The 26,990-nt window shown below is 45.3% G+C and overlaps 2 protein-coding genes across 5 annotated transcripts in view; both read right to left on the bottom strand.

Moving 5' to 3' along the window:
• Positions 1 to 14,098, bottom strand: part of GPRC5D (G protein-coupled receptor class C group 5 member D) — a 38,565-nt gene extending 24,467 nt beyond the window's left edge. For 2 of the 4 annotated variants that reach the window (XM_027595683.2, XM_027595687.2), the window contains exons 1-2: positions 13,886 to 14,098; positions 10,943 to 11,207 (exon numbers count right to left, since the gene is read on the bottom strand). The gene's annotated coding sequence lies outside the window, so the exon portion shown is untranslated. The remainder of the gene's footprint in view (positions 1 to 10,942; positions 11,208 to 13,885) is intronic. The other 2 variants (XM_027595685.2, XM_027595684.2) reach the window with 2 other exon arrangements.
• Positions 383 to 25,416, bottom strand: HEBP1 (heme binding protein 1). The gene is made up of 4 exons (XM_027595688.1): positions 25,203 to 25,416; positions 16,137 to 16,275; positions 13,956 to 14,136; positions 383 to 979 (listed from the first exon to the last, which is right to left on the bottom strand). Exons 1-4 carry the CDS (start codon positions 25,278 to 25,280, stop codon positions 808 to 810), a joined length of 570 nt encoding a protein of 189 aa, XP_027451489.1. The 5' UTR covers positions 25,281 to 25,416; the 3' UTR covers positions 383 to 807.
• Positions 25,417 to 26,990: the final 1,574 nt, after the last annotated feature.

Below are 26,990 nucleotides of genomic sequence, written 5' to 3'. Positions count from 1 at the left end.
CTTTTTTTCACCTCACCTTATCCCCACGAATAAATCCTGCAAGCGGACTTCCTGCCTCCAGGGACGTCTATCAGAATGTGATGATTTTTCCCCTTGGTTTACTTTTGTCCCTCCTGGAACCCTTCGTGGACCACAACTGCAAACAGGATCCTCAACTTCCGATCGTAGAATCCCTACAACTTGGTTGCGGTAAATGTCTGTGATGTGGGGATGTTCAAGCATCTGGTCCATATCCTTCCACCCCGGGATCTCTGGTTTTATATTCTGAAGGACTCTGGAACTAAATATGGGATTCCTGTCACAGTAAACATCACCATTAGTACTTATAACGATATTATTTTTAAGACTGTACAGTCTTGGAAATAACTATACTCTGGATTTGTCTCAGCTGTTTAAGTCAAAGATCTTTATTTTCAGTTTCTTTTCAGACAAAGGTCTTGCAAGAATCACAGATGAAAGATCATGCACAAATCACATTTTTTCCTCCACCACAAAAATACAGGTTCAATCATTTTTAAGGATCAGTTTTGAGTGACCCAGATAGCTGGGAAAATGTTGCTGGATTTTTTTCTCATCTACCACAGAACTTTCTAAGTCAGTTCGGAGGATGCTGTCTATCTTGGCTGTCTGAGCCCCTACCAGGAGAGAGAGCATAGACGGAATATGCGTATTTCATAAAACTGGCAGCACACGGCTTTGAAGGGAAGTTGGTGGAGCTGGAGACACAGTTGGAAGCTGTGCTCCCTTCTCCTCTCAGGAAGCAGACACAGAAACAGATATCCGGGGAGTTGTAGTGCAGCGAATTACTCATGCTTTCACCAGCCAGACCTCATTGCGACGTCCGTAGGGCTTCATGGGAGGGTCATAGCCAGTGCAGAAGTAGACGTCACTCCGGCAGGTGGCCGTGCCCTCCAAGGCAGTACGCAGCTGCGTGGCATGAACTACATAGTCGGCTTCCTTCGCATACCCACCAAACTGCCTGAGACAGAAGAGAGTAAGGGGCTGGTTAAGGGAAGACGTGATCTCCAAGAGAGGGGGGAGTCTTTTTTATTTTTTATTATTTATTTTTATGATTTTTTTAAGATTGTATTTATTTATTTGACAGAGGGGGAGGGGTTACAGGCAGAGGGAGAGCAGAGATGCAGGCTCCTTGCTGAGCAGGGAGTCTGATGTGGGGCTCGATCCCAGCACCCTGGGATCATGAGCTGAGCCGAAGGCAGACGCTTAACCGACTGAGCCACCCAGGTGCCTTTTCTTTTCTTTTTTTTTTTTAAGATTTTATTGAGAGCTGGGAATCTTTAAAAAAGGAAGTCACTTGCTACTCTCACTATGACAAGCATGCTAGAGCAGTAAGACGGCACATCTGCCACTCCCTTGATGGGTGGATTTGACCCCCCACCCCGAGCCTCAGATCCTCGTTTGTGCACCTGGGATGTGCTGCATTTTTCCTCCAAGGTTGTGATGAGCATTAAATACAATAATGGATGTGAAAAACTCTAATGCAGAGCCTGAAATATGGCAGTCAAGTACTAAGTGTGAGCTTCCCTCTCCTTCCTGAAATGTTCCCGAGTGATGGTAGGCTACCCTTCCCCTAGGCCGTGCCTTCGCCCTTCTCTCTAGCTCTCCTGCCTTGGCATCTCCTCCTCCAGGACCCTCTGTCTCCAGCTGGGGAAGGAGGAAGATGCGGGGGCTTTAGTTATAGCTTAGAGCTGCAGCTAATGCTTCTCCCCCGGCAGATCCTTTCTGATGAGTGAGCACATCACACTCACTGATGAGTGACAAGTAGCAGCTTTGTTAAAAACACAGAGTGACCAAAGGCAAGGACCCAAGGAAGTCTTGGGAGGCCCCCTGGCAAGCTTTAAGCATGTCCCAAATAAAGAAATCACTTCTAATAAATCCCTTCTCTTGCACAGATCATGAAAGCCTTCTTTTTCTAGTAAGTAAAAAGACTTTCCTAAATCAGGCTTTTCTCTTAATGGCAGAAAGTCGGGACAGAGAAGGAATAAAGCTTGCCTTTTCAAGATGATTATTTCCCTCCTTACATCATCTGCCTACGCTCCAAAATTCATCCTGTGGCCTACCCTAAATATACCACTCTAAATCTGAGTTGCACTAAAATCTTTATTAGAGTCAAATATGTCCCCATTTCTAATGAGCTTTATGACTCAAAAGTCTGAATCTGCACCAGGCCAAGATTAGGCCAAATGCATTATTTTTGGTGGGGTTCTCTGAGTCACGCTTTGGTCTTTTATAAGTGGTTAGTCATGCTCGACAAGCATTCAGCATGTTGATTACAGGGTTATTGATGTAAAAACACCCAGGATTTCCTCTTTAAGGGATTGGTTCTTCCAACGTCTAGACAATCACTACAGTACACAGACAGAGCCAAGACCAATTTGGAATAGAAGAGGCTTGGTTCAAGGATATTGAAGAAAGATCATAAGGCAGATGAGGAAAGTTGAACTCTAGCTTCACTGAGGCTCGAATGAGAGGAAACTGGATTAGTAGACCGAGGATGGACATTAAGGATAAAGACTGTTCAGGCAATAAAAGCCAGCAAGACAATGGAATTACTTTCAAACAACGTCTATAGGTTGAGAACCACTTGCCTGAGACGAATCAGATGTTGAATGTAGGAGCAGGTGTTGTGTGCCCCCTGCATCCTGCACTCATGCTGTGACACTCGATTATTATCCCTGAAAATGAGCCATGTTGGCTCTTTAGGCTACTGGGTTTTACAAACATCCGAAGAAAGAGTGGTCCTCAAATACCTTCACTCATCAGTCAGTGGCAAAAGGGCTAGTTGTGTGCTCAATCCTACCTCGGCCCCTTTCTAGCTCATGGTCTTGGGCAAATGCTTTAACTCTTCTAACCTTCAGGTCCTTCAACTGTTAAATAGGGCTGATTGTATCCATCTTCGAAGGCTATTGCGAAGATGAAGGGAGACAAGATGGCGGATTGCTCAGCACAGTGCCGGCTCACGAGTAGGCCCACAACAAACAGGAGCTATTACTGTTGCTTTGCAATTGCTCAGAACAGCCATCCAGTTCCCTGCCTCCTGGGGTGAGGGGCATGACAGGGATCTCAAGTAATTTCAGGAACCCAGGAAGAGAGCCTAGCAATGAAGAGCTGGCTCGATGAACAATCTCATCTTCTCGACTGGGCCTTCTCTCAAAACCCTATTGAGTCTTTAACCCCACTCCCCCTTCCCATTCTTTTTCCTTTTTTCTCCTTGCTCTTTCTTTTCTTTCTCACTCTCTTCCCCTTCCTCCCTCCCTTTCTTTCTTTCTCTTTCTTTCTTTCTTTCTTTCTTTCTTTCTTTCTTTCTTTTTCTTTCTTTCTTTCTTTCTTTTTCTTTCTTTCTTTCTTTCTTTCTTTTTCTTTCTTTCTTTCTTTCTTTCTTTCTTTCTTTCTTTCTTTCTTTCTTTCTTTCTTTCTTTCTTTCTTCTTTCTTTCTTTCTCTCTCTCTCTCTCTCTCTCTCTCTCTCTCTCTTTCTTTCTTTCTTTTTCTCAGCACTTATGACCTTCTAACATACTATATAATTCACTAATTGTGTTCATTGTTTATGGTTTGAATTTCCCAGTAGAATATAGGCCCCATGAAGGCAGGGATCTTTGTCACTTTTTGTGCACTGGGGTGTAGCCTGAGCACCTAACACAGTACCTGACATATGTTCAATCCCTTGGCTAAATCAACAATTCTGGGGTAAACAATAAAAGTTAGTGTCTTCAGGTCTTCGGGTCGATAGACCTAAAAATGATTGCACTTAAGACTGTTTGCCTCCACATTCACTCACTCATATAATGAAACCTGAAGCACACACTAAGGGGACAGTGGTGGGAATTCAAACAAGGAGACTGGATTGACTGGAGCCACAACTGGGAAGGGCCATGAATGCCATGCCAACGACTTTGAACCTGATCTTAGATGCAAAGGTGGACTTACGAAGGCTTTGAAAGTAAGGGGCTGACGTGATCAGGTTGTGTTTTGGAGAAATCCTTCTAGCGGCAGTGGAGGGAAAGAGATGGAATCGCTGGAGGCCAGGAACAGCCACGTGTGAGATGGCAAAGGCCTCTGGACAAAGGTAAACTTGAGAGGTGACTGATGCGAGGGGAGGGCAGGGAGAGGGGGAGTCGAGGATTCTCCAGGATTTCCAGTGAAGTCTCTGGATAGAAACTGCTGCTAGGGATGCTAGGGATGCTAGGGTGAAGAAAAGGAGGAGTGGGGATGGTTAATAATATGGTTTGGGGGCCATGTTGATATGAAGGTGCGTCTGTGAAATACATTCATGCAACAACTGTTGTGTACCTAAGTGTGTGTCAGGCACTGTGCAAATCTCCTCAGACCTGGCGAAGAACTGGAGCCAGAGATCCTGATTTGGGAAGGAGGTGGGTCTAGCGACAGATCCAGGGAGTCTTCAGTGAGTAGGTACTAGCTATAATCATGGTAAGGAGGGAGACGAGGCCTAGATGGTGAGCAGACAGAGGGTCAGCAGTTTGCTCTTCGGAATCCTAGTCCGCAGGTGGTGGGTGGAAGAAGTGGCCTTGGAAAGGGCCACTGGAGAAGGAGTTGTCTGAGAAATACAGAGACCCAGCAAGTGATATGGAGAATGTCATCGTCTGGGGATTCTTAAATTCACTAAAAAAACAAAAACAATTTAAAAATATTTATTCCCAGGCTGACTGAGATGCTGATAATGAAGATAAAAATTTCCCTCTTGCTTCACCATGGAACTTTCTACTAGAAAACAAGCAAAGCGAATGGGCTAGGAAACAGCAGATTCATGTGTTCTCCTCACGGTCGGTCTAACCAATGCACCCTCACCCAAGCACAGAACTGCACAAACGAGCCAGAAAACCAAACCCTACCAGGCACATGACCCTACTATACACAACGGAGGCCTAGTGCTGGCTCCTCAGCTCGTTCGGGGATAAGCCACCCTGTTCCTCCCTACCTCAGCTTCCAAGCTGTACGTGGAGGGCAACACAGTGCCCACAGTCTCCGCGTTCACAAGCATGTTAGAGTGTGACTTCAAGAATTCTCGTAAAGCACTTTGAGCTCCTCAAAGGACACAAACATGAAGTCTACACATTATTTTTGTAAGCCTATTAACAAGTCTCCATCTCCATCTTCAAAGAAGCTCTCCTCCAGGGCACTGTATTTTATCTCCCCCCACGTCAGAGTTTAGTATTTGGAACAAAGACTTTGGTTACTATGGGAACCGAGGAACGACACACACCCGCCCTCCCCTTGGATTCCAAAAACACAAAAGGAGCTGACTACAAAGGTCTGGAAGAGGTTTGTGGGGCTGAGATGAGGCAGGCTAACAGATGGAGGCTTTGGTCCCAGGAGGCAAGAAATCATAATGGTTGAGGCATGCAGTGGGATAGATGGAGAAATGGATGGTCTGAGCCTTTAACAAGCAGCAAGTCAACACAAATTTGGGGAGGGTCTGCTATGCATGTAGCTCTGTGCTAGGCAAAAGAAGTGTAAGACTAGGAGCTGATAATTGCATGTCAACAGGAAAGAGGCTTCACCCCAGAAGGCCTTTCATTGAGTCAGACTGAACCATGCTTACTGAGCTGAGCATGACGAGGCACAAAACCCAAGCGAGACACCACAGAGCTGTAAAGATGATAAAGACGTCTTTCTACCCTTGTGAGGTCTAACTGTAGTGGTCAGGCCAGCAACACACATAAAGATTATATAGAGCAGAAGGAAGCACTAGAATGAAGGTAGAAGGTACAGATGGAATGTTCCAGGGGCGGGGAATAGGGAATGATTGGTTCTGACTTAGAACATGAAGGGAAGGCATTATAGAAGACCCGATATTAAGCCGTTGTTTATTGAGCATCTCTTCTTGACGTCAGCAATGAATAATGTGACAAAAATGCCTGGCCTCACACGGCTTCCACTAAGGAAAAGCTGGAGAAGGGCTGTAGGAGGAGCCGGGCGAGTGGAAGTGGATGCTGCACGTGGACATGTTTGGGGGGGCATGCCCTGAGATCAAGTGGACACGGGAGCGGGGTGTGTTGTGGATTAGATGCCATGATGAAGCATTTTTACTAGGCTTCGCTGCTTGGCTAAACATTTGGGGACCCAACCCAAAGTCTACCCACTCCCCGTCTCATTTTATTACCAGCCTGGACTTTGGGCCCAACCCTAACGTGTGCCTGAGGCCCACGGGCAAAGTTGAGAGGCATGGGTCCCGTGCTCTAGGGCTGGTGGTGATGAAAGGACACCTTGCAAGGGGCAGAGGTGGAAGAACCACGAAGAATCAGGAGGACACAGCAATAGTTCTGGGGAGGAAAGCTGAGTTCCATTTCTGATGTATTGATTTGGGAGACCTTGGGGAGGCTTAGGTGGAGACGCTTCCCGGGGGGTCAGGGGGCGCTGGTGCTTGGGAGACATGACAGTGCCAGCCATGTTGACTCGGGCTCATCCACCCAGAAATGGTGATTGAAGCCTCTTCCAAGAACCTGTTTGTAAAGGACTGGGGGATACCTGACCGGTTGTGGGGGGACATGGTGATTAACTAGGTTTTAGATTCAGAATCTTGTCACTGGCAGGGCTCTCAGAAGTGAGGTGGCTTCGATGTCAGAGGTACTCGAGAGACACGTGCCAAATGAAACCAAGCTTGCCACTGAGCACACACATTACACAGCTTAACTGCTGCACATCTGGGCAGATGATGCTTGAATTCCTCCGAGGCAAGTGTTCATCATCCTGTTACCTGTCCATCTTACTGGTAGATACTTTATGCCAGAAGGCTTTTCAGTAAGAAATGTGCTTCCCTATAATTTTCATCCGCAAAGACCACTCCTCATCTCTGAAGTAGCACAGGCCTGGGGCGCCTGGGTGGCTCAGTCGTTAAGCGTCTGACTTCGGCTCAGGTCATGACCCCGGGGTCCTGGGATCGAGACCCGCATCGGGCGCCCTGCTCGGCGGGAAGCCTGCTTCTCCCTCTCCCACTCCCCCTGCTTGTGCTCTCTCTCTGACAAAAAGATTTTATTTATTTTTTGACAGAGACAGACAGCGAGAGAGGGAACACAAGCAGAGGGAGTGGGAGAGGGAGAAGCAGGCTTCCCACTGGGCAGGGAGCCCTGATGTGGGGCTTGATCCCAGGACCCCGGGATCATGACCTGAGCCAAAGGTGGATGCTTAACGACTGAGCCACCCAGGTGTCCCTAAATAAATAAAATCTTTAAAAAAATAAATGAATAACACAGGCCTGACATACCAAAGACATTTGTTTCTCATCTATTTTCCCCACTAGGATGTTTTTCCTGCTTCAAAGAGTGGACATTTTGCTTGTTCCCTGCTTTATTTTGAGCACTGAAAATAATTCTTGGCACAGAATAAGTGAATAATGAATACATGGTTTCTTGAATGAATGAATAAATGTGTAAATGGCCTCATCTTGGTCATCATGTTGAGTCTGGTGAATGCTAAGGCATTCAAGGGAGGGGGAGAGATGGCCAGGTTGGAGATTTATGGATGGAAGGGTGACAGTTGAAACTATGGGCGGGGACCATGATCTTTAGGGAGGAGAGCAAAAAAAAAAAAAGAAAAAAGAGAAAAAAAAAGAAAAAGAGAAGTACAGAGAAGGCAAGGACCAAGACTTTCACTCGCTTATTTACTCCCTAACTTTTAACTGAGCACTTACTAGAGGATAACCCAAGGCCCTACCCTCAAGAATATGCGAGTGAGGGAGACAACCACAAACACATGAACAAATAGGTATATAATGCAGATGAGAGTAAGTGAGGTGAAGAAAAATCAAGCAGGGTAAGAGGATAGAAAAGGAAGGGGTGCTATTTTTGATAGAATGGCCAGGTGAGGCTCCTTGAAATCAAAATGACGGAGTTTAGGCATTGAGCAGACCAAGGAGGCAAAACCGTATTATGTCCCCCGTGGCCAGAGCCTCCTGTGATTACAGATGGGCGCTGGAATTATCTAGGAACTTGGCTAACACTGGTCTATAGCTCTCCTATATGGAACACCCTAGAGGCTTAGCAGTTCTTTCCAAAGTTCTCCTTCTCTAGGTTGAGCTTCCCAAGCCGCCAGCGGCCTCAGTTAGGGCCTGGGCATTTAGAGGGGACAACAACAGCGGCATCCCTAGGCTCCCTGTGGCTGACAGTTGTATCACACGCACGCTTCGCGGGACCCTAACAACAGTGTGTCATACATTCTGTTCTATAGATGAGAAAACTGAAGCTCAGAAAGCCCAAGGTCCCACGGCCATTGAGCAGGAGAGCTAGGATTGGATCATAGGTTACCCCGACAACAAACTCCCTGTTTCCAACTCTTTCCTTTTGGCCAGACATTTCGCTAAAACCATCACCCTCTCCTGCCCCTGGTCTCTGTTGAACCCAGGGCACTCCCGCAGTGCCCTAAGGAGGCTGAGCTGTAACCTAAGTGGCCTTTAGGGAACACAGAGGGACCTAGAATATGGCCACGCATACAAGTGTGAGGATACTTCCATTGCCTCTTGTGACTACTAAGAGGATTCTGATAGTGTTATTCGTTCCTAGCCTTCTATCCATTGACTGGTAATACATACCACTAATAAACGCATCATCCCTTTTGAACATCTCTCCATGAGGTCATACAAAAGGAAGCCTGAATTAAGGAGGCAAGCCTTTCATTTTAGAATTAATTTTGCCATCTAATGCAAATACACTTATGTGTATACGAAATGGTACTTTTGCCTTCTACTACCTCATTCACTCTGCCTTCCACAGTAAGGGACTCTTAAATGCACATTTGACTGTGCAGTGACACCAAGTGGCTAGCTGAGGAATAACACATGCTAATTTAAGACCATGGGTTAGGTTTCAAAAAACATTCACAGAGCCATGCTAGACAGTGTATTTATCACATCCATCTGTTTAGGTTTTAGAGAATTAATAGGAAACTTCCACAGACCTGACTTTAATAGTACCTTTTAAAGAGATACCCTGTCCCACCGTAAGGAACTAGGCTTCCTTGGAGAAATGGCTAATTCCAGCTCTAGGGCAAGAAATGCCAAGATGTGCTTAGAACATCATGTCACACCAGACAGCAAGGAAGCTACCATAGAGTACTAGAGTCCTATCAAAAGGACTAGGAAACCAATTTGAAGAGGCTCCCACTGGCCAAAGATAGGACAATGTGAGCATCAGTAAGAACAACTGCACAGAACTGAAACACATCAGTTATGTTTAAATTCGTACGTTTATACTGAGCCTCAGAAAAACAGAGACCAACGCCACCTTCCCTGCAGAGCATGTTCAGGAATGAAGTCATTCTTCTGAAAACAGGCAAGAGAAGGCAACAAGCTAACGAGAAGGTATCTTGCCTTTTTTTTTTCTGTGACTCCCTCTCAGGGAAACCAAATAGCAGACAAGAGGAGGTTTCTCTTTATCAAAGTATGCCAGCTAATAAGTGAAGGAAAAATGGAGGACATGATCATTTTACAAACTCAAATGAAGCAAGGCATCTAGGTAAGGTGATCTACAGTTACTGACATCACAAAAACAGAGGCAAGCAAACGGGATGAGCCGCCCATGGCAGTATACAACATCACCAATGAAACATCCTGGCCGAAGGTGCCAACCTGAAGCTGCCCGTGCCTTTGGTTCTAACTGCTAACTTACAGGCAATGCCGGAGGCAGAGGACATGTTAAAACGCCGTGGAAAGGCAGTCTACAAAATTCAGACTATGGGAAACAGTAGGACAAATGATCCATAAGCAGCCCGGAAAAATAGAAAGGTGTGGTAGAGAGAAAAGCTACAGATTAGTAAAAGCTTAAAAGGTGTACCAGCCAATGGCCATGGATGGATTTTATTTGGATCCAGGTTCAAACAAACTTTAAAAACAAATGATCAGAGTAGTGGGGGAAATCTGAACACTGGACATTTTTTATTATTATAACATTAATGACACGCTGAAAAAATGTTAGGAGTAATAAGACATTAGGATTGTATTTGTAAAAAGTCTTTAGTAGTCACACTGAAGTATTTATGGATGAAAATATAATGTCTGGAATTCGCCTCAGAATAACCCAGTGGAGGGGCTGGGTGGCAGCTGTGAGGGTACACATGACACAGGGTCTGGCCTTGAGTGTAATTATCATTGAAGGTGAGTGATGGGTTCCATAGGGTCTCGTTATCTTATTCTTTTTTTTAAATTATTTGTCAGAGAGAGAGAGAGAGAGCACAAGCAGGGGGAGTGGGAGAGGGAGAAGCAGGCTTCCCGCTGAGCAGGGAGCCCGATGCGGGGCTCGATCCCAGGACCCCAGGATCATGACCTGAGCCGAAGGCAGACGCTTAACGACTGAGCCATCCAGGCGCCTCTCATTATCTTATTCTATCTTTTTATAAGTTTGAGAATTTCCATACTAAAAAGTTAAGGACCAAAGAAAACCATCAGACCTGCTCATTACCCTGGCTCTGCTAAAACAATAGCCCCATCTGCTTGGAGGCTTACGTGAACTGATTTAATCACGTCGACCTCATTCCTTATGAAATCAAAAGGGGCGAAGGGAAAAAATAATTACTGAAACCTCCCACAGGTCACACACATTAAGTCATCTGTAAAAACAGAAGCATCTTAGTAACTACTGAAAGATACTCTTTAGTAGAAGTCCTATGAGGTAGGTTGCTATAGGCACTTAACAGATGGGGAAACTTGTCTTAGCGAGGCTGAGTGGGATTCAAACTAAAATAGACTTGTTCACTAGAGTGCCCCAGGCTGCCTCCCAAGACACATGGGGAAGAGGGAGAAGGAATGCGGGTGAGACAGTGGAGACACGGCACCCAAGATTTAAGGAGGCACTCACTCTGGGGTGCCAATCCTGCACTTGGACAATTGTGAAAGTGGGTGCCTCCTTAAATTTTGTACTACAGCCACCTCGCTTCCCCACCCTAGTCCCTGCCCTTGGGAAAGATATTCTTTACCTAGAGTTTTGCAGCCTCTGTAGTGAAGGCTGGGAGGTCTGAATGATGAGTGGAGCAGAGGAGCCGGAGGTTCGGAGGTTCGAGGGCCGCGTCCCGGCTGGCTGCAGTACACTCACTGTCCTCTGGGGGGCGTGCGTCACCCGGCCTACGACTGCCCAGAGCAGCCCAGCTCACGTTCCCAGCATTAGTGTTAGCTCCAGAAAAAGCCACACCCTCAGGTAGCAGTGTTGGGGCAAGGCAGCCAAATAAGTAGGTTGGGAGGCGCCTGGGAGCGGACAAAAACTGTTCAGTACAAGATTATTTGTGTATTTATTTTTCTTCAGGTTGTTCTAGAGTAGAACCAAAACCACACCTATAGTTAATACTTGAAAAGATCCTGGTCTGTGACTGTACATGGTTCAGTGCTTGTCACAAAGTAGGGTTTTAACAAATGGGGAGTCACTGATTCTCTACAAGAGACTTGGTTTCTGAAGGGAGGCTGGGGCCCAAAGAATAAAACCATGCAACCATCTGCACCTGTTAATGCTCTATAGTCAAAAGGAACACAACCCCAAATGGGTCTCTGGAAACAGGATAAGAATGGATATAGGATGCCTGTGTGCTCTGCTCAAAGGACCGTGGACACTGAGCAACTGAGGGGGTGGGCAGTCCAGTTCTGGCAAATACTCCCTGCCCTTTTGGCATTCAAGGGGAGCATGGGGTAAAAAGGAGGGCCCCCAAGTCCTATATATATTCATATACTCATTTATGTATTCATGACCCCAAACAACAGCTTGACTTCATATTCCCTGAGTCTCCCAGAACCCTACTGTGGCTAATGTAGATGTTCAGTTTAAGCTGTGGAGATAGTCTATCCACATCAATTTGGCAACTGGCAAAGTATTTATTCAGACATAATGCAAATGTTTGTGTGCTGTAAACTGAAGAAAATGAAATGAGAAATTGTCAGGACTCAGTATGTAACTTAATTCATCAATAATACAAAGAAATAAATAAAATAAACCTATTTGTATCAAAAAGAATAAAATACCAAGGAATAAATTTAACCAAGGAGGCAAAAGATCTGTACACTGAAAACTATAAGACATTAATGAAGAAGATTAAAGAAGACACAAATAAATGAAAAAGATATTCCATGCTCATGGATTGGAAGAATTAATATTGTTAAGATGTACATACTACCAAAAGCAATCTACAGATTCAATGCAATCTCCATCAAAATTCCAATGGAATTTTTCACAGAAATAGAAAACCAAACCTAACATTTATATGGAACTACAAAAGACCCCAAATAGCCAAAGCAATCTTGAGAAAAAATAAAGCTGAAGCCTATTTCCTGATGTCAAACTATATTACAAAGTTATTGTAATCAAGACAGTATGGCATTGGCATAAAAACAGATATATAGGTCAATGAAACAGAACAGAGAGCTCAGAAACAAACTCATGCATGTATGGTCAACCAACTTACAACAAAGAAGCCAAGAACAGTCTCTTCAATAAACAGTGTCTGGAAAATTGGACAGCAACAGGCAAAAGATTGAAATTGGACTTCTATCTTACACTATATACAAAGAACAATGCAAAATAGATTAAAGACTTGATCATAAGACCTGAAACCATAAGATTCCGAGAAGAAAACATAAGGAGTAAGCTCCTTGGCATCAGTCGTGGCAACAATTTTTTGTCTTTGGCGACAAAAGCAAAAATAAAAAAATGGGATTATATCAAACCAAAAAGCTTCTGTACAGCAAAGGAAACCATCAACATAATGAAAAGGCATCCTACTCAATGGGAGAAAATATTTGCAAATCACATATCTGATAAGGAGTTAAAAGCCAAAATATATAAAGAACTCCTACAACTCAATAGCAAAAAAGCCAAACATTCTGATTAAAAAATGGGCAGAGGATCTGAATAGACATTTTTCCAAAGAAGACATACACATGGCCAGTAGGTACATGAAAAGATGCTCAACATCACTCGTCGTTAGTGAAATACCAATCAAAGCCCCAATGAGATATCACTTCACACCCATTAGAATGGCTAGTATCAAAAAGACAAGAAATAAGTATTAGCAAGGCTACGGAGCAAAGGGAACCCTCATGTACTGTGGGCGGGAATGGGAATTGGGGCAGTCACTGCGGAAAACAGTATGGAGGTTTGTCAAAAAATTAAAGGTAGAACTACCCTATGATCCAGCAATTCCATTTCCGGGTATATATCCAAGGGAATTGAAATCACTATCTTCTTTTTTTTTAAAAATTCTTTAAAGGGATGAAATCACTATCTTGAAGAGCTATCTGCACTCCCATGTTCCCTGCAGCATTATTCACCAACAGTCAAGATATGGAAACAACCTCAGGGTCCATCAAGAGATGAATGGATAAAAATGTGGTAAATATGAAGCAATATTAGGCAGCCATAAAAAAAGAAAGAAAATCTGCCATTTGTGACAACGTGGGTGACCTTAAGGACATTATGCTGAGTGAAATAACCCTGACAGAGAAAGGAAAATACACACTCACTTATATGTGGAATTAAAAAAAAAAATGAACTCATTGATACAGAGAAGAGATTGGTGGTTGCCAGAGACAGGATGTCGGCAGGGAGTGGGAGAAACGGGTGAAGGTGGGCAAAAGGTACAGATTTCCATCTATAAGATAAATTAGTCCTGGGAATGTAATGCAAAGCAAGGTGACTCTAGTTAATAATGCTGTCATGTATATTTGAAAGTTATTAAGAAAGCAGATCTTTAAAGTTCTCATCTCAAGAAAAAGACATTGTAACTATGATGGATGTTAACTAAACTTATTGTGATCATTTCATAATATTTATATAATCAAAGCATTATATGTTGTACACTGTAAGTCAATACAATGTTATAGGTTAATTAGATCCCAATAAAACTGGAATAAAATATAAATGTAATGCAAATGCTCACTGCAGATGGTCAAGGAGTGGTTATGGAGATCAGGTGTTAGCCTTGGATGCCTAAAGAATCATCTCCTTACAGGGAATAGACAGTGATGCTTTCTCTCTCCTCGATCTTAACGCTGTCATCCGTGGGAACCGGTGGATTGCTCTGAAACTGGTTTGGAATCCGGAACCAGACTTTTAATTTCTTCTGTAGGGAGCCGTCATCACTGGGAAACACAGCAAAGGAAATAGGAACTGTCATCCCCATTCCGATTCCTGAAAACAGAAAAACCCACAGAGTGAGGTGGGTATTACAGACAGAACTTGCTCAGGACTGTGGAAGATCTGCTAGTCTCATTCTTCCTCCAAGACAGTATGTTTTGTTCTTGAAATTGATTAACAAACCTTGTAGGTGTTAAAAATATATAGTCAGATACATACGAAACACCTCTTATTTGTATATATTGGAAATAGAATATAGTGACTCAACTCGTTTGGAAAAAATTACTTGGTAATATATAACAAGACTGTAAATATTTCAGTATCTAATTAGTTTTTTTTAAATTTTTAAAAAAGATTTTATTTATTTATTTGACAGAGAGAGACAACGAGAGAGGGAACACAAGCAGGGGGAGTGGGAGAGGGAGAAGCAGGCTTCCCGCGGAGCAGGGAGCCCGATGCGGGGCTCGATCCCAGGACCCCGGGATCGTGACCTGAGCCGAAGGCGGACGCTCAACAACTGAGCCACCCAGACGCCCCTCTAATTACTGTCTATTTAAATATAAATTTTAAGGAAGTAATCCAAAATATGGGAAAGGCTATCGGTAATAGGATATTCACTGAAGCAAAATTTATAACTGTGAGAGATTGGGAGCCATATAAATGTTCAAAACAGGGAATATGTCTAAGTAAATTAGACACATTATACATCGTGCAGTATAGTGTAGCTATCAATAATTACGCTTAAGAAGACTATTTAGCAATAGTGGAAAATAGTTATAAGTAACTATAAGTAACAGAAGGATATACAATTGCACAAACACTATGATTACATTTTAAAGGCCTATTAAAAAGCCCTAAAGAAATACATTCAGAAGACAACAATGATTGTATTAAAAAAGATGGATCAGGGGTGCTGTTTTGTTATTTTCAAGATTTTCTTTAATGTTTAATCATTTAAAAAGATTTTTTAAAAAGATTTATTTATTTGTTGGGGGGGAGGGGCAGAAGGAGAGGGAGAGGGAGAGGGAGAGAGAGAGAGAATCCGAAGCCGACTGTGCTGCGCATGGAGCCTGACGTGGGGCTTGATCTCAACGCCCTGAAATCACGACCTGAGGTGAAACCGAGAGTCGGATGCTCAACCGACTGAGCCACCAAGGCACCCTGAGTTTTATCATTTTTATACATATATTCTTTAAAAAAAAAAGTTACAACAGTATTAAGAAGGAAAAGATTTCTTCCTGACCTCCTACTGGTTGCCTTATCATCCAAAGCCTGATTACTTTGGTGCTACTAATGTTACTGAGGTTAAAACCAGTTTCTGACTTTCTAAATTATCAGCTTGAGAAATATCCTACAAACTAAACATCCTATCTCTTTTTTCACCTCGCTTTCTGACCCATTTTGGGTTGGCACTGATTCTAAAGAGCAGTCCAAATTAGACAGCTTTAGAGTTAAATTCATATTTAAATACAGTCTACATACTGGCAGGCACACTGAAACTTTGGGCCCATCATTTGAAAAATGGGGGCACAGCCAGCACAGACTGCCATGTCTAAGAGTGGGACCCCCTAAAATTCTCAGACCTTTCATTTGCCAGGACAGAGCCGAGGACCTGCCATACTCATCAGTCACTGAGCCTCAGCGCTCTGCAGATTCTGAGCTACCGGGGGACTGGGCAGAAATGTCCAGCCTGGAGGCAGAGGTCTCAAGTCTGAAGCTGGCCTGGCTCTGTGACTTGGCTTTCTTCACTCAGTCAACCAATCCAAAGATACTATAAGCACTACAGGGTTAAAACCCCCAGGGTGTATGTTCATGCCGGGGAGAGAAGCATGCGTCAGTGATATGGAGCAGGGGTACCACACAGCGAGGGGTAGGCTGGGATGAAGTCGGTGTGGTCCCCCTAGAGTGTCCTTGTGCACACAGCCCAAGTTCACATGCTACTGAAGCAGGTGGTGACAGGTGCTCTATGGCCCCTCCTTGTATTTTCCCCTGATGACATGAGACCTAGCAAGCTTGCCTCTGAGACCAGAGCCACACCCCTCGGGGATACTCACCCTTGTCATTGGTGCCTCCCACGTACTTTATGACTTTGGGCATTGCTTCCCGTAGACCCTCATCCACAGGCTTGTCTGTCACTTCCACTGTGGCAAAGCGCCCACCCTCACAGGTCCTTTCCTCATAGGAGACATCTTCCTAGAAACAGAATATACATGCTTAAGAGATTAAAAGTGGCAACCTGTGATTACTCTAGAATAAGTGGTAATGACCCAGTCATAAGAACGGCTAAAGAACTTTCCATAACGAACCTGGGCATGGTGACAGGGTAGAAGAGACAATAGGAGTATGAAGGGCCATGAGAAGAAGATTCTGGGCTTTCTTACAAATGTGGAGTCAGCAGGAAAAACTTCAAATCATCAATACTCTCAGAGAGATAAGAGAAAATATTGCATCCCAAGCCACTCAGAACATCCCCAGAATGCTAGAAAAATACAATGTTCAGAGATCAAAGAGCTCTTAGAAATTAAAAATATAACAGAAATGAAAAATTCAGGGGAGAAGTCAGAAGATAAAGCTGAAGGAAATCTTCTAGGAAGTCAAGTAAAAAGGAAGGATGTAGAAAACAGAAAAAGAAATCAGAGGATCAAGCCAGGAACTCCAACATCTGAATGACAGGAGAGCCAGGAAAATGAGAAGAAGAAAATTGGAAAGGTGGAAAGAAAGAGATCCAGCAACAATGCCACAAACTCAAAGGCCCCAGGATTAGCCTCATTCTAGAAGCAGGGCTGCAGGTCAAGAAGAATCAGAGTCAATCAGAGTGAGACAAACCAGAAGAGACTCTTAACTATAGAAAACAAACTGAGGGTTGCTGGAGGGGAGGGGGTGGGGGGATGGGGTAACTGTGGGACGGGCATTAAGGAGGGCACGTGATGTAATGAGCACTGGGTGTTGTATGCAACTGATGAAAACACTGAACTCTACCTCTGAAACTAATAATACACTACATGTTAATTAATTGACTTTAAATTAAAAAAATAAAAATAAAAGATCCCCATGGCAATTTTCACAAAATTAAAAAAAAAGAATCAGAGTTGTTCTCTTCACTTGTACTCCCAGACTTGACTCCTCATTCCAACTCATCTCGCTAAATCGTACCTCCCACTCCCCCTGAACGCTCAGCTCCAGTGCCACTCCCCCACAAAGCCTTCCTCCCTGGTAGGACGCCCCCCCCCCCACCGCCGCCCGTTATGACCACTCTCCGTGGGAGTCTCTGTCCTTAGGTCATTATCCCTTGCCTTATGGACCCACGCAGCCCTCCTCCTCCATCACCCGCTTCTTCCTTGTCCTTCGATATTTCATATGATATAATTTCGTATTCCTTGAACATATGTTATAAGCCAGTGTTTTTCAAACCTGAAAAAGAATCACGCTCCAAAACAAGAAATGCATTTTTACATCATGCCTTATCAAGAACATACACATGATTGAAACAAAGTTTCACAAAATAATACTTTACCCTTATGGAGGGGAGGCTTTCTGATACTAACCTTTTCTTTCTTTCCTGTTGACTTCTACTCTACTCAAGTGAATTTTATTCTACTCTACTAAAAGAAGAAAGACGTACTCTATATTGATTTTGCTATCTGGTAACGGAACACTGGTGCAGTTTGAAAAATCTGCTATAAAGTCTTTGCGGACGAGAACTATGCCATGGAGCATCATAAATTAGATGCTCAATGGGTGTTTATTTATTGATTAAGGAGCTGCCTCTCTTACTAATGATTATGAAAAATAGACACATGAGAGAGGACTTGGCCACCCTGGCTGGGCAAATAGGCCTTCCTGTGACATCCTAGATTGAAGCTTTTCAAATCCCAAGGGGACAGAATGACTCTCTGGAGGTGGGTAGGACTGTGGAGCTAAGAGGTCTGTATAGTCTGAAAAAGTACATTTACATTATAATTTTATGTTTAGAATGAAAAAAATACCTATTGTTTTTTGGTAATGCAAAATGAAAGAATAGTGAGAAAGGGGCCCGGGAAATCCGAAAGGTTTCTGAATGCCAGTTTCATCAGCTTCCCTTCACGTGGGGCAGGGGAAATTGCACCAAACTGGGAATCAAGAGGCTACAAATCAAGTCCACTGTGGCTACTAATTCCGAGGATGGCTGTGAGGTCCTCCCCTTGGAAAGTGTCACATTTCCAAAGGGCCTTCAGTAGCAAACCATGTTGCATAAACCTGGAGTGTTTTGCTCTTTCTGGCTCTGTCAGAGCAGAGACTAGACTCACCCTTCATTTGAGGTCCCATTGAGTCTTGCCACTTGAGTTTAAAATTCTGTGACTCACAGAACTGCAGCCTGAAAACGGTTTTAAAGTTCATCCAATCAAACTAATTTTCCCAGAGAGGAAATGAAGAACCAGAGGGACTGAGTTGCCCAGGAACACACAGCTACTAAGTGGTCACGCTGGAACCAGAATTCCAGACTCCAAACCCTAGTCTAATGCTAACTACAGGACTCTGTACTATATGGGGGATGATGCGAGCGCTTTTAAGTATCTTCCTTTAGCTACTGAGTTAGTTCTTTCTGATAGACATTTGTATGCCTGTGTCCAACTCCGAAGAGGGGCATCTAAAGTCATTGAATGTGGCTTATTCTCTCACAGATGGAGAAACCAATGACAAGCTCTCACTGGAGAAAAGAGCTGGTTGGCTCTTTCCTTCATTCTTTCTTTCCTTCTCTTATTCATTCAACCACCAACAATGGAGTTTCTACTATGTGCTGAGCACTGTACCAGGTGCTAAGATACTGATGAAAGACAGTCTCTGACATCAGGAGGGGTGTGGTCTAATAGAAGTGGCCAGGAAACCGGGTTATAATCCGATGATATATTTAAGAGGAGAGGCAGGGCAGCATGGGAACACAGAAGAGGCCTACTTCGGTTATTCTGGGGGGCAGGGTGTGTGTTGATGTGCTTGGCTAGGTCAGGCTGACCTTGAGATGCTTATAGATCATCCAACTGGACATTCAGTCACTGTGCATGGATTTATTGAGGAAATATTATTGAAAACCTCTGACAGGTGCTATGGATTTGGAGGGCAGTCTAGTGGGGTGGTGAAAAGATTATGAAATTATCGTATGATGTAGTAAATGTTCTGATAGTTCAGGGAGGGTGATTTCAGGTAGCGGGCACCATAGATGTACAAGAGCAAAGGGGAAGAACAATATGCTGCAGGTGAAGAATACAAGTGCTTCACCGGGCCTAGAGCAAAGGCTGGGGAGAGAGGGGCTGGAGATTCTGGCTGGGGCCAGACCCCTGAAAAACTCCTAGGCTGCCATAGGGAGGATTTTGTAACCATCGTTCCCCCGCGGGTGAGCTGAGTGCAAGTCAGTTTCATCTACCCAAAATTAGTTCAAAGGACTTTGTGATCCAAATGTGGGATTTTGAGTGGGAGGGGTCCTGGTGCAGAAAGGAGTTCTGAGGATGGTATAGGTGATCTGTGCTCTCAGCCTCTTCCCTAGGCAGAGGGTCCACAGCAAGGAAAGAAAGGCTGCCGAGAAAGGAATCTAGTTTGATTCAGAGAGCCAAGGCCCCCATGATAATTCTACCAATCTTTTTTTTAAAGGTTTTACTGATTTATTTGAAAGAGAGCAAGCAAGAGAGAGCATGAGCGGGGGGGGGGGGGGGTGGAGGGAGAGGGAGAAGCAGACCCCCTGCTGAGCAGGGAGCCGATGCGATGTGGGGCTCAATCCCAGGACCCTGAGCCAAAGGCAGACACTTAACAGACTGGGCCACCCAGGCGCCCCATAATTCTGCCAGTCTGTAAGGCTCAACTCCACCTCCTCTTCTTGAGTGATCCCTCCTTCCTATGAACCCCAAAGGCAGAGAACACTAAGGCTAGAAGGGCCCCTTCATATCTATCAGTTCATCTGCCTCCTGTTACAGATGAGCAAACTATCCATTGCGCAGCTGGACATGTGGGCCTGGAGCTCAGCAGGAGACTGACATGGGGAGATAAATTTGGGAGTCATCAGCAAAAGGGGTAACTAAAGCTGTGAACGAAATTGAGATTGCCCAGGGAACATACACAGAGCATTCTGTATCATTTGACAAGTTAATTAATGTCCTACCTAAAAGCCCTCGTTCACCAAGTTCTTAACCTCTCCCAGATGGTCCAGGCACCAGCTAGCTTCTACCTACCTTGCCAGCCACACCCAGAGCACTTCCTCACTGGCCTTCTGCTATTTCATTCAATGCCATGGTCATTCCTGCCTCAGGGCCTCTGTACCTGCCTCTTCTTCTGCCTGGAGTATCTCTTTCCTGTCCCTGCCTGATGGACCCCTACTAATCCCAAAAGTCCCAACCTAAAAGTCACATCCTCAAAGAGGATCCTCATTTAAAACAAGTTCCCATGAGTGCGTGGGTGGCTCAGTCGTTAGGCATCTGCCTTCGGCTCAGGTCATGATCCCAGGGTCCTGGGATCGAGCCTCATATCGGGCTCCCTGCTCCACGGGAAGCCTGCTTCTCCCTCTCCCGCTCCCCCTGCTTGTGTTCCCTCTCTCACTGTGTCTCTCTCTGTCAAATAAATAAATAAATAAAATTAAAAAAAAAAACCAAACAAACAAAAACCAAGTTCCCATGATATTTTTTATAGCCCCTTGGACTTTCACAACAGAAGTTATTGTAATTATAACTGAATAATAATGTGTTTAACCTCCATCTGCAACCATAAGCCCCATGGGGTCGGGGGCTGTCTGTGTTTACCACTGTATCTCTTAGCATCTTGCATATGGTAGGTACTAGGAGTATTTGTGGAAAAGGAGGCTGTGGAGTAAAACCCGGTTCTACTCTAAGAACAAGGAATACCAATAGACATGGCTGGGTAGACAGATGAGCAATTAGTCTAACTATGTCTATGCTGGAAGAAAGCAAACTCACAATGTCTTAAGGTGGTATGACAGCAGGTCCCATCTGATTTGATAGCATCTATGTCCATAAACTCTCATTTGAACCACTGGATCACTGTGAAGATTTAGGTTTGAGAAATGGATATTACAAAACTACTCTAGTCCTTTAGGGAGCAGAATTTAAATAGAGTTCTATTTCCGCAGGAAAAAAAAAAAGCACCTAAGTTAACACAGCTAACACGTTTGATTCTTCAAATTTAGTGTCTTTAGTGTGTGTCCTTGTCACATGGGACATAATAACAGCCCACCTTTGCCCCAGATCCAGCTAGCTTATGCTTCCAATCAGATGAGGATTTGGCCGATGGCCGCAAACACCAATTTTCAACATTCCCTGGGAGCCCTGGTCAAATTCAAATCCGAAGGCAGACGCTTAACCATCTGAGCCACCCAGGCGCCCCCCCAGACAGGGATTTTGCAACAGTGCCTCTTGCTATGGGATTTGCAAGGTCCTTTACAAGGTCAGTTTTTTTCTTTGCCACCTGCTGGGCTGGGTATACATGTTGATTCTGGAAGCCAGCTTTTTCATTCTAAGAAAATTAATAATAATAATAATAATAATAATAATAATAGCCAACCTAACTCAGTACTTTCTATGTGTCAGGTATTATTCTAAATATTTTGCATGGATGTGTTCATGTAATCCCTCCAATGATCCTGTGAAGAAGTGAGTGTTTTAATCTTTATTTTCAGGTGAAACTGGAGCTCAGGGGGTTAAGTAACCTGCCGGAGTTACAGTGGGCAAGTGGTAAGCCAGGATTCAAACCTGGGCTGTCGGGTCCTAACCCGTCCTAACAGCATGCACAGCCTAGAAAAAAAATCCCATTAAGATGTCAGTTATTCATATCAGTCCTGCTCTGAGCATTCACAAGACCCACCTAATCCAACACAGAGCACAGTGTGCCCCCCTCCTTCCCGAAGCAACGTGGAAGGTGCCTGATAAGTTCCGCAGCAGCATGGACCTCCCCATCACAATCAGTCCTGAACATCTGGTGAACCCGAACCTGAGCTACACGGGGCCCGCTGTCTGCCATCTATCTTGGCCCAAGAAAGTGGACAACAGTTCCTGACCCAGACGCTATCCGGGGCAAGAGAGATAATTTCAGGGAGAGTCTGTCTTCAAAATAATAACCCCCTGAATTTGTATATTTTTTAAAAAAGGCATATAAGTATCTTTGAATAGTTAAGTAATTGTCACATAGGCACTGTCATTCTCATATTATAGTTGAGGAATTTCAGGGTTCAAACTGGTTAGGAGGTTGAGTAGCTTACCCAAAATTACCTGTGAAACTAAGGGGAAGTTAACTGTTACCATACCCAACCAAGTGCTAGGTATTTTGTTGAACAACTTATAACTGGTTATCTCATTTAAACTTCCAAAGATTCTTATAAGACACAAATTATTATTTCCTCTCGTGATCAGCTTCAGAGAAGTTAAGTAAGTTGCCTGTGACCACACAGCTAGCAAAAGCGGAGCTGAGATGAGTTCTGACATAATGATATTACTACACTTGTAGGGTGCATGACTTTACAAAGCAGTTTCATGTTTTTTAAAAATTTAATATTTATAATTAGTCTGGGAGTAGATGAGAAAGATATTTTTATACCCATTCTACAGCTGCAGAAACTGAGATCATTCAGGTTAAAAGATCTGCGTCAGCCTGGTAGCAATATCTCATATGGCGCCATATTCCCATCGAATGTTGAGGGAAGATGCTTATCAGGGAACTGTATTTATCCCTAGAGGCACTGAATCAGTGGCAGGTGACACTGTTATCACTAAGGGTCTAACAGGAAACAGAAACTGCTAGAGTATTTTGAACAGAGGCACCTCGTTCCAAGAAACTTATTTCATAGATAACAGAAGAGCTGAGATGCCCAACAGGGAACAGGGAAGCAACCCAGAGGTTGGTGAGCACCCTAGGAGAGGTAGAGGGAGGATTCTCCAGATACCTGGATCACTCGCTGGATGCTAGAACCATGGTGGCCTGTCTAGAAAGAGCTGGAGCTACAGAGAAACTCTTGGTGCCAGAGACCTGACAGTTCAGAGAAAGAGAGGGAGAAACACCTTCTTCCCATTCTGCTCCCGCTAGCGCTTCTCTCTGGGTGAACCTTGCTGCGAGTTGTCTGACATCGGAGCCTGGGAAGTAGGCAACTGGAATCAGCCTCCACTCCAGACTCCAGACCGAGACCCAGGAATGGGCGAGGGAGGGGATCTGAGAACAGACAGGTCGCAGAACAGCCCAGACCCTGCATTGGCAATTGTCTACTAACCCAAAAAGACCCAGGGAGCTGGATTCCACTACAGAAAGGAGAGCTCTCTGGGAGCTGTTGGTAACACGGGGATTCTTTAAGCGTTAGGGCCAAAAAGCATCCTAGACATTCCTGGGCCAAGTCCACAGACTGGCGTGCACACCTCACAAAGGCACAGTCTCAGCACAGACAGATCCCGTGGCCGGCAGTTTACGAACACTGGTAGGCAGTTGCCAACAGGTAAAACTGACATTATTTGCCCTACTCAAAACCACGGCTCATTCCTCAAATTCCCTATTCCTTTCTGCCTTCCCTCTTGTTTTTCTTCACAGCCCCGATCACCATCTGATAACGATGTATCTGACCTGTTTACTTGTGCATTAGCCACTAAAGCGTAAGCTCCATGAAGACAGGAGTTTTTGTTGGTTTTGTCCATTGCTTTATCCCCACTGCCTGTAAGAGCAACTGGTATGCAGATGGCACTCAACAAATAATTACTTGTTGAATACATTAATTTTAACTTGGGAGAGTTCACAGGAAGAATCTGGATTTCTGGTTTTCCTTAAAAATCTGGCAACCCTGGTTTATGTCCCTGCACAGCAACATGACTGCCCTTTGTAGAGGGGGCCCTGAGCTCTCCCTCGCATTTGCCTCAGTCCCCACCTTGCCTTAGAGTCTAACACTGCCAGCTTCACTCATTTCCATGGCCTGCAGCTGAGGGAACTCAGAGACAGACAGATGAAGTGACCGGCCTCTGGTTATGGCTGCGTGAAGAGTCCAGACTAGTAGAGTCTGGTTGAGGGCTTTTGCCTGACCATCAGCGCACTAAGTACCAGAAACCGGCCCCCAGACAACACAGTCCTTTAGCATATAAGGTGCTGAGCAGGGAGCTGAGTATACAAAAGGCACAAAGTACCTGCTTGCAAGGAGACTATAATCTAGTGGCAGACTCTTTGTTTTCAGGGGGCAGTCCAATTTGCTTGTGTTAGCACTGATGTCAATTTGGGGGGATACAGTAGTTATGCCCTCTTCACCCATCCTGTATTCTAGAACCCAACTCTGGGAGTTCCACTGGCCGGCATACCATTTTAAGGCTCTGGGCCTTTGCGCAGCATTGCTCTTCCCTTTTCTGTGCCCTCCTAACATCTCAGAGACCCAGCTAAAGACACTTCCTCCGGGAAGTCCCCCTCATCAGCCCCTGGCAGAATGGATCGGTTCTCCCCCTGCAGTCCCTCCCTTGCACGTTTACTTCTGTGGAGCACAGATCTTGTTCTTTTATACTCATTTCTCCAGTAGTTGGGAATTTTTTGAGGACGAGCACGTTTTCGGTCTTTTTGCACCCGAAGGGCTCTCAGCAAACAAATGCTCAGTATGCTTAGGATGTTTAGATGAACTAATGCATTCAACAGGCGCTGTTCTATCGCCACGCCGGGACTCCTCTCTCTCTCTTAAGATTTTATTTATTTATTTGAGAGAGAGAGAATGAGAGAGAGCACGAGAGGGAAGAGGGTCAGAGGGAGAGGCAGACTCCCCGCCGAGCAGGGAGCCCGATGCGGGACTCGATCCGGAGACTCCAGGATCACGACCCGAGCCGAAGGCAGTCGCTTAACCAACTGAGCCACCCAGGCGCCCCCGGGACTCCTCTCTTAAAGCGATCTCTCTCCTCTTTTGTCTCCCCTCCTCCCAGGAGAGCCCTCAGCCCGCTGCTCCGTACTTCCCTTTTACTTCCTCCTTCCCAGTTCACGTGCTGGGCACTGGAGGGCCGCGCCTCCCGCAGAAGCTAAAACGCACATTCTGGGGCATACCGCTGTCCCACCTGCCCGTCAGAACCCGCTCCAGCCCTGATCAGGGTGCGGTGTGTGGAGCGCGGCCCCGCTTCAGGTCCTCGGCAGCCCTGCGGGCCTACCTTGCCCCCTTTGCTGAGGACCTGCCAAGGCCACGTCTCTACGCTCCCGAACAGCGAGTTCTTGATCACGCCCAGCATGGTGCGGCTGCGGCGCTCCGAACGCACCTGCAGACTCGGGGCTTCAAGGCCGGCGAGGGCAAACAGGCCGGGTCGGCTGGCTGGCGCTTCGGACTCCGCCCCGCGGCGAGGCGCTCGGAGGTCGGCCGGGCCGGGCGGGGCGGGCGCGGCCGGTGGGGTGGGCGGGGCTCGGCGGGCGGGGCGGAGGAGCGGTTTCGCCCCGCCTCCGCCGGCCCCTCCTCCTCTACGGAGCCTGACTACTGCGCGGGGCCTGGACACAGATTCTCCCGCGTACGGGATTTAGGCCGCTGTGGTGGAGAACTTTTTACATCCCGCCCCACTCCCCGCCGGCCCCCATCCACGCCGGCTTCGGCCCTCACGTACCTGGGCGCCAAACTTCCAAGCCTCTGGATTCCTCTCGAGCTTTTTTGGCTCTCCACCCTAAGGTCTACTTCCAGTACGTACTGCATAGACACGGTTCAAAATCTCTGTAGCCCCCGCCCCTAGAGACACCTGATAGCGGCATCTCCACCGACATAATCCTGGTTTGTCTCTCCCTCCACTCTATTACCTCTCACCTAGACGAATGAAAAGCCATCTTAACTAGTTTTCTCCTTACTACTTCCTTTCCTCTAATCAGTTTTAATCACAAGTTCCACGTCAATTTCCCCAAGCGTGGCTTTGCTCACTGGGTCCTTCCAGTCAAAATCTCCTAACCAATTTCATTACCGTTCGTTGAGTGCCTGTTTCTCGACAAGTATTTTACAAATGTCATTCACTACTCCTCACACCACTAAACATACATATTTTATGGCCATTTTAAAAAAGGAGGAACCTGACACCCAGAATAGTTAAATGACTTTCCTAAGGTCGAAAACCAATGTGCGGCCTGGTCAGGATTTGAATCCGTGAGAGTGGTGTCCCTGTCCCTAACACTTTATGGGGCTCCTGGAAGTTGAGCTTCTATTCTTGGTTTCGGCTCAGGTCATGATCTCATTGGTCGTGAGATTTAGGGTGTGTGGGGGGGCCCTCCCTGTTAGGCTCCCCGCTCAGGGGGGGCGTCTGCTTGAACATTCTCTCCCCCTGCCGCTCCCCCCATGCGCAGGCATGTGGGCTTGCGCGCGCGGTCTCTCTAATAAATAAATCTTTAAAAAAGTCCGTAACACTTTTATTTTTCCCTGTCACCTGACCTCTTACAGATCTACATACGTCCGGCGTGTGGCACTACTTGCCAAATACCCTCTGTATGTTCCTGTCCCCTGTGCCACAGAGATGCCTCCACCGGGACCTCCCCACCCTCTGTTGCACCCCTTGGTATTTGACTTCTCTGAAAGTCCAATATTCATTTTGTCTCCAGAAACACTGTGTGGGCCTTCTGTCTGAATTCACCTACCATTTTGTTTATTCAAATGTTTCTCCCTCTATGAGGATTTTATATGCATGTTTAACTCCCTGATTATATTGTCATCTGGAATTGTTAACCTAATTGATAGCCTCATTTGTGCAGGCTGCTCTGAACCAACCCTGAGGGACTTTTGCTGTGCCTGCTTCTGACAGAGGGGACCTTGAACCTGAGCCAGATAGTGGTAATCAATAATGGTGATACTGAAGACTTCTAGTTTTGTGGTAACAGATACTAACTTTATTAACTATGTATAAAAAAGATTTACTTTTGACTAATGTTTGTTGATTGCTGTAAAATAAATGGCTTTAATTATTTTATATTTTCTT

This window comes from Zalophus californianus, chromosome 9, assembly GCF_009762305.2.
Source record: "Zalophus californianus isolate mZalCal1 chromosome 9, mZalCal1.pri.v2, whole genome shotgun sequence".
Lineage (NCBI taxonomy): Eukaryota > Metazoa > Chordata > Mammalia > Carnivora > Otariidae > Zalophus > Zalophus californianus.
Note: the sequence above shows the minus strand (reverse complement) of the source record. Positions and strands in the feature narration are given on the sequence as shown.

Excerpts from the sequence above, each read along its gene's own strand:
- HEBP1 (XM_027595688.1), bottom strand. The coding sequence starts at position 25,280 with ATGCTGGGCGTGATCAAGAACTCGCTGTTCGGGAGCGTAGAGACGTGG. Across the intron at positions 14,137-16,136 it reads GGGAGGCACCAATGACAAGG|GAATCGGAATGGGGATGACA; the intron begins GTGAGTATCCCC and ends TTCTGTTTTCAG. Across the intron at positions 980-13,955 it reads AGCATCACTGTCTATTCCCT|GCAGTTTGGTGGGTATGCGA; the intron begins GTAAGGAGATGA and ends CTTCTGTCTCAG.